The 13,654-nt window shown below is 46.1% G+C and overlaps 1 protein-coding gene across 1 annotated transcript in view; it reads right to left on the bottom strand.

The window, feature by feature from the left end:
• LOC141054283 (voltage-gated delayed rectifier potassium channel KCNH8-like) overlaps positions 1–13,654 on the bottom strand; it is an 883,800-nt gene that overhangs the window by 79,318 nt on the left and 790,828 nt on the right. The window contains exon 12 of the mRNA XM_073551561.1: positions 11,847–12,184. Within this exon, the coding sequence (XP_073407662.1) occupies positions 11,847–12,184 (338 nt within the window). The remainder of the gene's footprint in view (positions 1–11,846; positions 12,185–13,654) is intronic.

A 13,654-nucleotide genomic window follows, 5' to 3' on the forward strand; every position in this document is an offset into this window, starting at 1 on the left:
ATCCCCACATGTATTCAGCCTGTCTAGCAGCCAAGCATGCTCGGGAAAACCTTACAATCTATGAGAAAATAGGGGAGACAATGATAAAAAGTGCTTGTATAGTACAGTCCAGTCATAAATATAATAAATAGGATATTCAAATAGCGCTGCATGAATCGTACATAGATGGTGTGTCCTGATTTGTAAGAAAATTTTATAAGGGCAAAACAGAAGTAGTTAGAAAAGTGAGGTGAGGTGATAGGGAAGTCTTAAGAAATGGGTGGGTATTGGGAATTAATCAAATTGTCCTGGGTAGTGCATTACCATAAATTGGTGCAGCACGCAGGAAGTCTTGGAGACAGAAGTGAGAGGTTCGGATTTTTGAGGATGTTAGTCCTAAGGTCATTAGCAGAATGAAGGACACAGGTAAGGTGATAGAGAGGATGAAGTGGTGCAAAAGTTTGGAGAGCTTTGTGGTTGAGAGTCATAAGTTTATATTGGACTCTGTTGCAGATGGGCAACCAGTGCAATGACTGGCACAGGGTAGAGGCATCAGTGTACATTTCATGGTTGCCATAGTAGCCTATGGGTGATGAATGCTATCCGTCACAAGATACATCTGGAACACCCTTTTACGTCTCTGTTCATAATTGGAGAGTTCACTTGAGCTTGCAGTGGCTGATATTAAAAGCATGTGACCTAAAGTAGTGAGCATCAACAAGCACCTCCACAGGGGTGGTGTGCACTGATTAGCTACAAGCCGCTGCCACAGTCTATTTTTAGATATCAATACCTTATTGCCACCCTCAAATTATTTCTACAGTTGTGACCAAAAATTTTGAGACTGACATAAATTTGGGTTTTCACAAAGTTTGATGTTTTTAAAGTGGCAACTAGCATTTAAGATAGAGTACTATAAGAGACATCTGGAAGAATGATTGTCCCGAGAAGAAAACGTACCATGAGTCCTGTGTTGTTCCAACAGTAAAGCATCCTGAGACCATTCATTTGTGGGGGATTTTAGCCATGGAGTCAGCTCACTCACAATGTTGCCTAACTGTCATGAATAAAGAATGGGATCTAAACATCTGCCAATAGGAACTCCTTCCAATGATCCAGCAGCAACTTGTTGATGAACAATATTTTTTTTCCAGCATGATGGAGACTATGTCACAAAGCAGAAGTGACAACTATGTGGCTCAGTGAGAAAAACATGGAAATTTTGGGTTTATGGTCAGAAAAATCCCCAGATCTCAATCTCATTGAGAACCTGTGGTTAGTCCTCAAGAATCGAGTGGATAAACAAAACACAGAAATTGTGATCAACTCCAAGCACTGATTAGGGAAAAAAAGGCTGCAATCGGTAAGGATTTGGCCCAGAAGCTGATATCCAGCTGGCAGGGCGAAGGGCAGAAGTCTTGAAAAATAAGGGTCACACTGTAAATATTGAGTCTTTGCATAAACTTGAAGTATTTGTCATGAAAAGTTTAAAACTTCTGAAATACTGATAATTATACTTCGGTAACAATAGAAACATCTGACTAAAAGACCCAAGAACTCAAAACTTTTGGCTCTGACCGTAAATTCATAAACTAAAACCATCTAATCGGTGTTCCCTGCATGCCATACACAACTACTTGCACCAGCGAGATTTCTTCCATCTCCATTCTTCTCCTGATCCATGCTACATACATACAAAATGCAGAATACACAAATGATCAAGAAAACATCCCTTCCCCTGACACAGGACATTCATTCCAGGGCTATTTCATGGCATTTGATCACCCATGAGTTGCTGTAAAGTCAAGGCACTACGTATATCCCATGGGAACAAAAAAGTGCTTTGTGCTACCTTGGAATAAATTAAAAAAGTCTGATAGGAAAATCTTGAAGTAGCCTGAGGATATGTCCATGCATATGGGACAAAAAATAATTATGTAGCTGATTCACTTGCTAATTTGTCCCAGATTTTCTGCAAATTTCATCCTATGCGTTGCAAAAAGTGAAATCTCAAAAACCAGAAAGACAGGGACTACCGCGGTCGCAAGGGTCGCAGCTGCGACGGGGCCTGGAGTCATTAGGGGCCCGATCGCGGAGCTGCAGCCGCTCATTGGCTGTTCAGCTCTGTTCTTTGGCTGCCAGACTGCAATTGGCTGCTCTGTGTGCACAGAACCTGTGATGAGGTCACAGGAGGGGAAGAGTCAGGGGTCACATGATCAGGAGCCTCTGTGAGTATGCAGGACTCTGCCGTGCTGGTTGTCATGGTGCTGGATGCGGGTAAGTTTCTGTGTGGGGTCAGGAGGGGTTTACAGGGTGGATGTAGCAGAGCCGTGTGTGTGTATGAAGTGTATGGAGCGCAGCCGTGTGTGTATGAGGTGAGCGGAGCCGTGTGTGTATGAGGTGTACGGAGTGGAGCCGTGTGTATACGAGGTGTATGGAGCAGAGCCATGTGTGTACGAGGTGTACGGAGCGGAGCCGAGTGTGTACGAGGTGTACGGAGCGGAGCCGTGTGTGTACGAGGTGTACGAGCGGAGCCGTGTGTACGAGGTGTACGGAGCGGAGCCGTGTGTGTACGAGGTGTACAGAGCGGAGCCGTGTGTGTACGAGGTGTACGGAGCGGAGCCGTGTGTGTACGAGGTGTACGGAACGCAGCCGTGTGTGTACGAGGTGAACGGAGTGGAGCCACATGTGTATGAGGAGGATGGAGAGGAGTTGTGTGTGTACGGAGCGGAGCCATGTGTGTACAAGGTGTACGGAGCGAAGCCGTGTGTGTATGAGGTGTACAGAGCAGAGCCGTGTGTACGAAGTGTACGGAGCGCAGCTGTGTGTGTACGAGGTGAGCGGAGCCGTGTATGTACGAGGTGTACAGAGAGAAGCCACGCGCGTACGGAGCGGAGCCACGTCCACACGAAGTGTACGGAGTGGAGCCGCGTGTCTACGAGGTGTACGGAGCAAAGCGTGTACGAGGTGTACGGAGCGGAGATGTGCGTGTATTTTGTCATGGGGGGGCCCCATTTGAAAGTTCGCACCGGGGCCCATAACTTTGTAGTTAAGCCACTGCAGAAAGGTATAGCAGGGTCTTAGTGAAATGAGTACCGAGTATGAAACAAAAAACCCTTTAAAAAATAACTTTTAATCGATATTTATAAATGCCCAATTATATACCACAATTTCTTCTTAAAAAAGTAGTTTGTAAAGGGTCTTGTAAGAATAGTCCCATAGAATTTATCCACTGGGATGAAAAAACAAAATTAGCACATTGATTTACAGCTAATGGATAAATAAATAACACAATAGGAAGAGCTGAACTATTTGGTGTAGGGAAAGCTAGTGGAGAAGGGATAGTGCATTACAGGCATTGCTGAAGAAAAAAACCTTATTAGGGCTCCATCTATTGTATTCAATACCACTGTGAGCTGTACTATTTAGTGAAGGGATACTGCATTACTGCCGTTGCTGAAGAAGAAATAATCCTTATCAGGGCTCCATGTATTTTATTCTAGTCCCTATTAATACTGATGTTAGCTGCAGACTAGTGATGAGCGGAGTATACTGGTTACTTCAGATTTCCCGAGCATGCTCAGGTGTTCTCTGAGTATTTGGATGTGCTCGGAGATTTAAGGGCCTGTCACACTAAGCGATATCGCTAGCAATATCGCTATAACTTGTGACGTTATAGCGATATTGCTAGCGATATCACTGTGTCTGATACTTACCTACGACCGCTCCCCCACTAGTTATCGCTGATCGCGCGAGAACGTCCTGGACCGTTTCTCGTCGTCAGCTTCCTGCGGCGCTTCCTGTGGAGAGACGAGCGACGAGCGTGGAGCCGGGCGGGTGGACGCAGGATCGCCTAGTGTGACAGGTAAGTAGCGACCCCCGACCCCTGCAATGTCGCTGGTGAGATCTGCCTGTGTGGCAGCTCACTAGTGACCACTTAGCGATGTACCAGCGATCCTGACCGCGTCATATCGCTGGTCGGGATCGCTGGTACATCGCTAAGGCTACTTTCACACATCAGGTTTTCGGCGTCAGGCGCGATCCGGCGTCGTGCCGGAACGCCGGATCCGGCAAATGTTTCGTAAAACCGGATGTGACGGATCCGGTTTTCTGGCGGATCCGTCTTTTTCTGGACAGACAAAACTGGATCCGTCTCATCCGGTTCATCCGTTTTTCTATCCGTTTTTCGACGGATTACGCCGGATCCGGTTTTTAAAATTGACCCTTGTGGCCTTCCGAACGGGATTGGCTACTGGAAAACTATATATAGCATGTTCCTACAGCCCTTCTTTGACAGGTTGTAGAGGAGAAAGTGCAGGTTGGAGAGAAGAGCAAGTTACTGGCGAAGATGGATGTTGTCATTGGAAATATTTTGAAGAATTTGGCGGAGGCAAATCGTTTGAGGGTGATTGTTCTGGAGAAGGAGAGAGCGAGACAGCAGCGCATCAGGCATCGTAGACGACGTTTGTGGATCCACCCCATCACAGCCAAGAGAATGACGCATGGGGTCTATTCTACACTATGCATGGACCTTCGACGAAACCCGGATACATTTTTTGGATATGTTAGGATGAAAATGGAGAATTTTGATTACTTGGTGGAGCGCATTGCACACCTCATAAGAAAAGCGGACACCTATTGCCGCTTCTCTGTTTCACCCGCAGAGCGTCTGATGGTGACTTTAAGGTAAGCCACATTTATTGGATATGATCGCATCAGAGCACACTTTCACTGCAATCTTGTTGGTGGTAATTTGTATCTCCAAGTGTTATAGGTCAGTTTTGGTATGTAATGCTGTGATTTAAAACTAATTTATTGTTTTTTAATTCCCCACAGATTTCTTGCAACTGGAGAATCCCTTTCGTCACTGCATTTCCAGTACAGACTCGGGATTTCCACGATATCTGGAATTGTGAAGTACACATGCCGTGCACTGTGGGACTCCTTAGCTGAAGAGTTTTTACCAGAGCCCACAACAGAGAGGTGGATTGAAATTGCTGACAAGTTTCAACAGATATGTCAGTTTCCAAACTGCTTGGGCGCTGTGGACGGGAAACATATCCGCATTGTAAAGCCAGCTGGATCGGGATCGGAATATTTCAATTACAAGAAATATTTTTCAATTGTCCTCATGGCCATCGCTGACGCGGAATACAAATTTATTGCGGTTGATATTGGGGCCTATGGCCGCTCCAATGACTCTCAAGTTTTCAAACTGTCTGCCATGGGGCGTAAACTGTATGGAAACACCTTCCAGTTCCCACCACCTAGACCGCTGCCGCAAACATCTGGTCCACCTATGCCATTTGTCTGTGTAGGGGATGAAGCCTTCCAGCTGTCAAAACACCTTTTGAAACCGTACTCTAGCAGAGGATTGACAAGACCAAAACGCATTTTTAATTACCGCCTCACAAGAGCAAGAAGAATGGTTGAATGTACCTTTGGTATTCTGACAGCCAAATGGCGGGTCCTATTGACTGCGATCAACCTCAAGACAGAAACTGTGGACGAGGTGATCAAAGCATGCGTGGTACTCCACAATTTTGTTATCTGCAAGGAACCCATTTCCATTGAGAACACCTCTGAAGAAACCACCTTGCAAGATTACCATGACATTACCACTAGAAGTTCTGTGACGGTTTCAGTAATGAGGGACAATTTTGCACTATACTTTATGTCACCTCAAGGCAGAGTACACTGGCAGGATGACAGAGTGTGAAAGATTTGTGCCCTAACCAAACTTGTGTACCTTCTGTACCAACAGTATATACCTTTGCCAACCAAAGTTGGCTATCTTGTCATGGTCTCTATTTTTAGCTTTAGGCCACAGGTGTGTACCTGGTTGTGTTTTATGCAAAGTATTTCACCTTTTAACAAAAGTTGTGTACATTGTTAGGAAATCACCAACAATAAACACAACTTTTTAGGTGAAATACTTTGCTTCAAACACAACCAGGAACACAACTGTGGCAAAAAGCTAAAATTTACCCACAGTTATATACCTAGTTTTGAATACCATTTCACCTTTTAAATACCCTGTATTTAACCTTTTTCGCCGCAGAAAGAAATGACAGACAACCAGTGTAAAATAATTTAACTTTTATTGAAAAATGTTTTTTTTAGTAAACTTTTTTAAAATTTTAATAAACTTGTTTAATAAAACTTTGAAACTATAAAACTGAAACCATAAAACTGGTCATTTTTATTTAAATACACACATTATAAATCTGTGTAGTGTGTGGTGGAAATACTGCTGTAGGGGCTGCGGGACACTTCGACACTGGGAGTGTGGAGAGAGGACTGGGATCGTGGTGGGGAAGGAACAGTTAGAGGTGAAGGTGTGGAAAAAACTACAGAATGGGTGGACATGTGGGAAGCAGAAGAGGTGGTGGGTGGTGGAGTGGAGGGTTGGGCAGGGACTGTAGGAGCAGATGATGTTGATGGCAAGTTGTATGGGGAAGGAGTTTGGTACGGGGCAGGTTGCTGGAAGTGGGGAGATGTCTGGTACGGGGCAGGTTGCTGGAAGTGGGGAGATGTCTGGTACGGGGCAGGTTGCTGGAAGTGGGGAGATGTCTGGTACTGGGGAGGTTGCTGGTACTGGGGAGTTTGCAGGTACTGTGGAGGTTGCTGGTACTGGGGAGGTTGCTGGTGCTGGGGAGGTTGCTGGTGCTGGGGAGGTGGATGGTGCTGGGGAGGTGGATGGTGCTGGGGAGGTGGATGGTGCTGGGGAGGTGGATGGTATGTAATAGGAGGGGGAGGATGGAAAGTGGCTGGAGGTGGATGGTATGTAATAGGAGGGGGAGGATGGAAAGTGGCTGGAGGGGGTGTAGATGTAATAGGAGGGGGAGGATGGAAAGTGGCTGGAGGGGGTGCAGGTGGAGGAACTACTGTGGTGGGAGGAGGAGGAGGTTGGGAGGTAACTTGCTGGAGAGCAGCGTGGCATGAATGCATTACATGCATCTGCTGGGCAGGAGAGAGCGTTTCCATGCGCTCTACAACAGACCTGAAAAAGGTGTGGTTTGGCGAAGATCTTGCTTCTGAATGCATGGTTTGCAGAAGTGTCTTCACCTCCAGAATGCTGGAGTTGATCTGCTGATAGCCTGCGGAGATTTGCTCTGACAAGACTTTTAGACAGTTCTGGAAAGATGCATTCAGATGCAAGAACTCTGGCGCATAAGTCTTTTCCTGACCCCTCTGCCGCTGCCGCCCAGTACCCGCAGGTGTACTAGAGGTGGCAGGGGCAGAAGGGTGGGGTAAAGGGAAAGCGATCTCCTCACCAGCAGCTTCATGTAATGTAGGCGGCCACGATGCTCCTGTGCTAGTGGATGGGACAGATGGGTCGAATGTGTGGGAAGGCTGGGAAGGTGCAGATGTACCGGGGCGGTCGAAGTGTCTCTCGGTGCCGGTCTCCTCAGGGATCGCCTCAGAAGGGTCCAATCGTGCCGGCTCCCGAGTGCTGCTCACCGTGCTGTGGAATAAAGAGAAAAAAAAACAATTAAAATACTGACATGGTATGGCCCTGGCTGAAAATTTTTTTTACATATAACATTTTTTTTCACATGTGGTGTGTAATATTTACCTTCTGGTGACCATTGTTTCCCGGAGGAACGACAGGGCTTCTGCGTACTTGTACTTGCTCCTGCGTCCTCCAGATCCACTCGGGGCCCGCATCTCTTTATTGAACTCCTTCTTGAAACGATCTCTCACAGACCGCCACCGATTCACAATTCTGTTCCCTGAAACGAGAAAGGAGTGGTTAGTATACAACATCAGTGTTTCCCAAACTCCAGTCCTCATGGTCCCCAGGGGTCATGTTTTCAGGATTTCCATAGTAAATAGAAATCCTGAACACATGATCCGTGGGGACCACGAGGACTGGAGTTCGGGAAACACTGGTTTACATCAAGCAACCGGTACTGTATATACTTACGCTCTTTAATCTGGGCCCGAGCTTCGAGGTCCTCCCAGCGGCCCACAAGGAGCGAACAGATTTCCTCCCAGAGTCGTCGGGTAACGATCAGGTCAGCGTGGCGGCGGTCAGCCATATTCCAGAGCGGCTCCCTTTCTCTGACGAGATCGATGAGGCGGTCCACATCAATCCCTCCATCCTCACCGTCAGAGTCGGGAGCACGCTGTGAAGGCTGTTAAAGAAAAAGACAAAAATAACATAATTAGCCTCCACAAAAGAAATGAAATAAAAAGTGCAAAAAAACAAAGCAAAAATATTTATACTTACACGCTGGTGACCGCCGCGTTGCTGTCGCCGACGACCCTGGGAGGCACTGCGAGGACCTCTTGGCCAAGCACCAGATTGGGAAGACTAGAGAAGAAAACAAAAAATGTTATGTCTTTGGATGTAGGCATTTGTTTGCTGTGTGTGGTCTGCAGAACATTGTTTTCTATGTGTTGTGTGTAGTGTGATGTTGTGTTTCTGCGTTTGATGCAAAAAACTTACCAATTGTGAGCCCACTCCAGGTGTCTGTCCACCCCTTCCTTCTTCTTCTGGGAGCTCCTCTTCATCTTGTGATTCCTGTTTTGAAATAAAAGGCAATGAATAGACATATATTACAGAGAAGATGGATTTTGGAAATAAAAACTTACCGTCAAACGCTGACGATGCGAGGGAGGGCTCCCAGAAGATGATGTGCTGTCTTCCTGGTGGCCACACTCCATGCCTGTGGGTGGTGTTCCAGCTGCTGCCATTGCTGCTGCTGCTGCTGCATCTATTGGGCGGCTGTTGAATAAAGAGAAACAAAGGGCCAATGAATATCTTGATATTCAATAGCCCTAGTTTGGAGGAATGGGTTATTTGATAATTACCGTCTCTCATCTGCTGCTGGCCTCCCCTCCTCAGCATAATCTATTTGCTGCTCCATTTGGGGTGGTGGTGGTGCGGATGGTGCTGCAGTGGTCTCCTGCCTTCTCCTGCTTCGCTTGGTTGCTTTCTTGGGTGGCATGTTGGGTGTGGCTGTGGGTCCCACTGTCTTGCTTTTATATATGTCTTGTGGGCAGAGCTACTGAGCATGCTCAGACCAAAAAACCGGATCCGGCCGCCGGATCCGGCGCATTGCGGCGCTCATAGGCTTTCATTGTGTGAAAAAGCCGGACGCGCCGGATCCGGCGTGTCCGGCTTTTTCGCCGGAGACAAAAAACGTTACAGTCACCGTTTTTTCCAGACGCCGGATCGCGACACATTGCCGGATCCGGCGAAAACCGGATGAAACGCATGGCCATCCGGCGCGATCCGGCGCAAATGCAAGTCAATGGGGGGGAAACCGGATCCGGCATTGCATTTCGCCTGATCCGGTTTCTGTCAAAAGCGCCGGATCGCGCCTGACGGCGAAAACCTGATGTGTGAAAGAGGCCTAAGTGTGACAGTACCTTTTGTTTCTGTCACCGAAGCTGCATGATTTGCGACTGCTAGCCAGCTTGAATACATGTGGGGATTACCTGTTTGTTAGGAAATCCCCACATGTATTCAGGCTGTCTAGCAGCCGCATCTCCACGCACATCCAAATTCTCGGAGACCACCCAAGCATGCTCAGGAAATTTCGAGTAATGAGTATACTTGCTCATCACTACTGCAGACCTTATTTAAAATGTGCAAGGCATGCGGTAAGGAACGGGGAAGTGAACATGCCACTGATGGTGCAAGCAAAGGCCAAGGCGGTGGGACAGGTGAAACTGTGCGTGCTCTGGGAGCTCAACAAATACACTTATCCACAAGACCTAGCCACTTGTCCCACTTTGCAGGTTGTCCCACTTTGCAGGGGGCATGGGATACCACTCTTGAAGCAAGAACAGTGCGAACAGGTGGTCAGTTGATTTGCAGATAATGCTTCCAGCCTGTTTTGTAGCACCACTCTGTCTTCCACACATCCTGTTCTCACTAACCAAGATACTGGACCACAAAATCCTAACCCTGATCCTCCTTTCTCCTACCATGGTGAGTCCCAGGAGGCGAGTGAACTCACACTTAGACACTACGAGGAGCTCTTTACCTTTCCATTAATGGCTTCCTTTGGCCTCTCACCATGCATGTTTCAAAAATGACATAAGGAGATTGCATGCGGTGATGCCCAAATATTTGAGCAGCCATGGTCAGAAGAATCCGATGGTGGGGAATGGCAATTACTGTCTCAAGAGGTGAATGATGATGAGACAAAATTGACAAGTCATGTTTAATCAACACGTTAGGAGGAGGATCAGAGTGAGGAAGTGGAAGATGAGGTGGTGGATGATGAAGTCACTGACCCAACCTACTAAGGTGCATGCATATCAAGCACAGCAGTGCAGAGGTAGTGGGATCTGCAGCACTGCATCAGGCAGGAAGAGGCAGTGGGGTGGCTAAAGGGAGAAAGCAGTCAACTGTTCCCCAGAAAACCCACACACTACGATATCCCAGGCCAAGGGTTAGGTGTTCCTCAGTCTGGAGCTTTTTATGGGAAGTGCAGAAGACAAGAAAATGGTCATTTGCAAACTATGCTATACCAAGCTGAGCAGGGGCAAGAGCTCTATCAGCTTGACCACCACCAGCATGCGCAGGCACATGTCATCCAAGCTCCCGGCTAGGTAGGCCAAAGACCTGGGTCTACAATCAGTGTCTGTGGCTGACACCACTTCCTCTTCCCCCTATGCTATTTCCTTGCCAATATCTTGTCCATGAAGCAGGCATGAATGCTTCCCATCCTGCACCTGTCGTTGCACATTCGCAAGCACCATGAGCAACCACGTCCACTTCATTGTCCCAACAAGGCATTCAGCTGTCCCTACCCCAGGCCTTGCAACACAAGCAGAAATATGCAGCCAGCAAAGGCCCAAGCACTAAATGGTTAAGACTGCTTGCCATGGAAATGTTGCTGTTTAGGCTTGTAAACACTAAGGCTTTCCACAACCTCGCTGCCCAGCCACCACAATTTTTCCGGAAAGCCATCCCTACCTTAAACCAGCACGTGTCTCATAAGATCACCCCTACACTGAACAACACAGTTAATGGTAAGGTCCACTTAACCACCGATATGTGGTCAAGTGCTTTTGGCCAGGGATAATACATTTCTCTGACGGCACATTGATTGAACCTGGTGGAGGCTGGGACTGAGTTGGACACTGGGACAGCACATGTGCTACTGACACCTAGAATTACGGGCCCAAGGTCCATCAGAGTTTTTCATTCCTCCTACGACAGTTCCTGCACCCCTCCTACATAACTGAGCATGCTGGGCTATCTGGGCTATGTAGGGCCAAGTTCTAGGTGTGCCAGTAAGATATCTTACTATCTTGGGAATATCCCCTTAAATCAATTATGTATTTTTATTTTTTTCGTAATAGCATCTTTCAAACGCTCCATAGACTTGCGTTATGAAAATTACTTCTGCTCCAGACATAAATCCAAGTGTGATCCGGCAAGTGAGAATTTCAGTCATGTAAGTGAGAAAAGGACCAGGGCAGCACTGAAAACCAGAGAAGAAGGCCATCGGTAACTATATTAACGCACTTACACATTACATATATGTTAGGACAGGTTTAGGGAATAAAAAAAGGTGTGGGAACGCTTCTTTAGGACCTTTTGTTCTTCCTCACAACTGGCTAGGTCAGACCCTGCTTTGCAAACACGTATTGTTTCAGAAAGCATGAGGCCTCATGAAGCGGTACCAGCCTTCCTTGGCTCCATGATATAACTGATGACAGCCCCTGTGTCATAGTGGAAACCAGTCTACCAACACAGCACGAGCTCTGGCATGTCATGGAGGAAACTGTGTAGACAATGGATTCCATTTTACACTATTCAGTACTGTACATTTCAGCCTACAAATTGGGATGTGAACAAGACCAAAGTCACATGATAGTACAACATGTAAGCTACTTACCTTGGACTCAGCATAGGCGGGACATTGAGACTAAAAGCAGGAAGCTGCAGCTTACAAGGTCTTCCCCCTTCACCACCTGAGAACTTCCCCTTTTCACTTGATCCAAGGATGTCTCCAAAGCTCTTGTCTACTCTCTTTGTTGGAGTTTTAAAAGCACGTGGCGACAGAGGAGATAGCATTGGCGAGCTATATGGTTTAGGCACCTTTAGAGAGGAATCAACTGGGCTCATTCCTCTTGGACTTATCGGCAAGGGACATTTTTCATCATCTTCAAATTCATCATCTTCCAAAATGGATGGAAGCTTTTGAATTAAACCTCCATTGCTTTCATGATCAAGCTGCGAAAAAAACATTGGTACAGCATAAGATTTTTTTTTACATTTGGATGTAGCATTATTACAATAATATTTTTAAGGAAAATTACTATAATTTCATATGCATAATATATATTAAGAGTAATAATCTGTTGCTGGAATATTGCACATCTTATTTGGCATAACATTTTATTCCTTTAAATCCCTGCTCCTTCTTTTTGGGCTGTCCTCATCCATGACTGACTGATGTCTCTGCATGCATGTGTATACCGGGAAGGTCGTCAGTCACTTATAGGACCACCCAGTGAGCCAAGGATGAGTAAGGATGTAAATGAATAAACACAAGATATACTGAATATTTTCACATAAACCTACATATCAATCTGCTCATCCCCTCTTACTCTATAAAGTGATGTCAGAATATTGAACAACATTTTATGTTGACAGGTTCCCTTTAAGGATGTATTACAGTTTCAGCAAATAAAGGTTTTTGTGCAATTAAAATTAAATAAAACTCTCATTTCTCACAGGTTTTAGGATTTCTCATAGATGAGATAGCCTGTAGCTTGAATGCTACTCTCATTACCATATCACACTCCCCCATATAAATTCCTCCAAAAACCTTACTGGCATTAGTCCTGATATTAGACTTAGGGCTCGCTCACATGAGTGTACACATTGGATGAGTGCTATCTGATGTTTTATCAAATAGCACTTTGACCAATGTTATATACAGTGTGGGGCAGTGCTGATCAGTATTTTTTTTTCTCATACCGATTAGCCAACATGCTGCAATTTTCAGCGCAAATCAGATGGCACTCACCCATTCAAGTTTATGGGTACGTGGAAAATATCAGACTGCACTCTGATGACAAACTAGTGCAGTCTGATTTTGCGGACCCACACAAAGGAGAAGATGGAGAAATTTTGTTAATGATCTTCTCCTGACAGAGTGCTCTTATCTGAAAGAATCAGAATCGAAGCTGATACTCAAACTAACTCTGATCATAGTTTGAGTGGAGTGTCATTAATATAATCGATTCTTTCACATGATAGATTCTACGCTCTACTCACTTCCAGTTCTTTGCAGAGGAATTTTTTGCAGTCTCTTTATCATCAAAGACAAGATTACAATGAAGGTATAGAAGGCACAGGATCCACAATTCACAATAGTTAATGTCACAGCTCCCCTCTCCCCTTCCCTTCACAATGACTTTTGTCATGTTGTTAGATACTTCAGCATCATTCAGAGGGATCTGAGTCAGTCTATCTCTGCTAATGTCCACGTGGCAACAGGTCTATGGTTAGTATAAATCTTTTAACCTTATCCCACATCATCCCGTCAGCCAGAGTCACCGGACTACTACCACTAATATCCCACATCATCCCATCAGAGCCACCGTACTACTACCCATAATATCCCACATCATCCCATCAAAGCCAACAGACTACTACCCCTAATATCCCACATCATCCCGTCAGCCAGAGCCACCG

This window comes from Dendrobates tinctorius, unplaced genomic scaffold (genome assembly GCF_039654945.1).
Source record: "Dendrobates tinctorius isolate UK_male_01 unplaced genomic scaffold, ASM3965494v1 ptg000177l, whole genome shotgun sequence".
Lineage (NCBI taxonomy): Eukaryota > Metazoa > Chordata > Amphibia > Anura > Dendrobatidae > Dendrobates > Dendrobates tinctorius.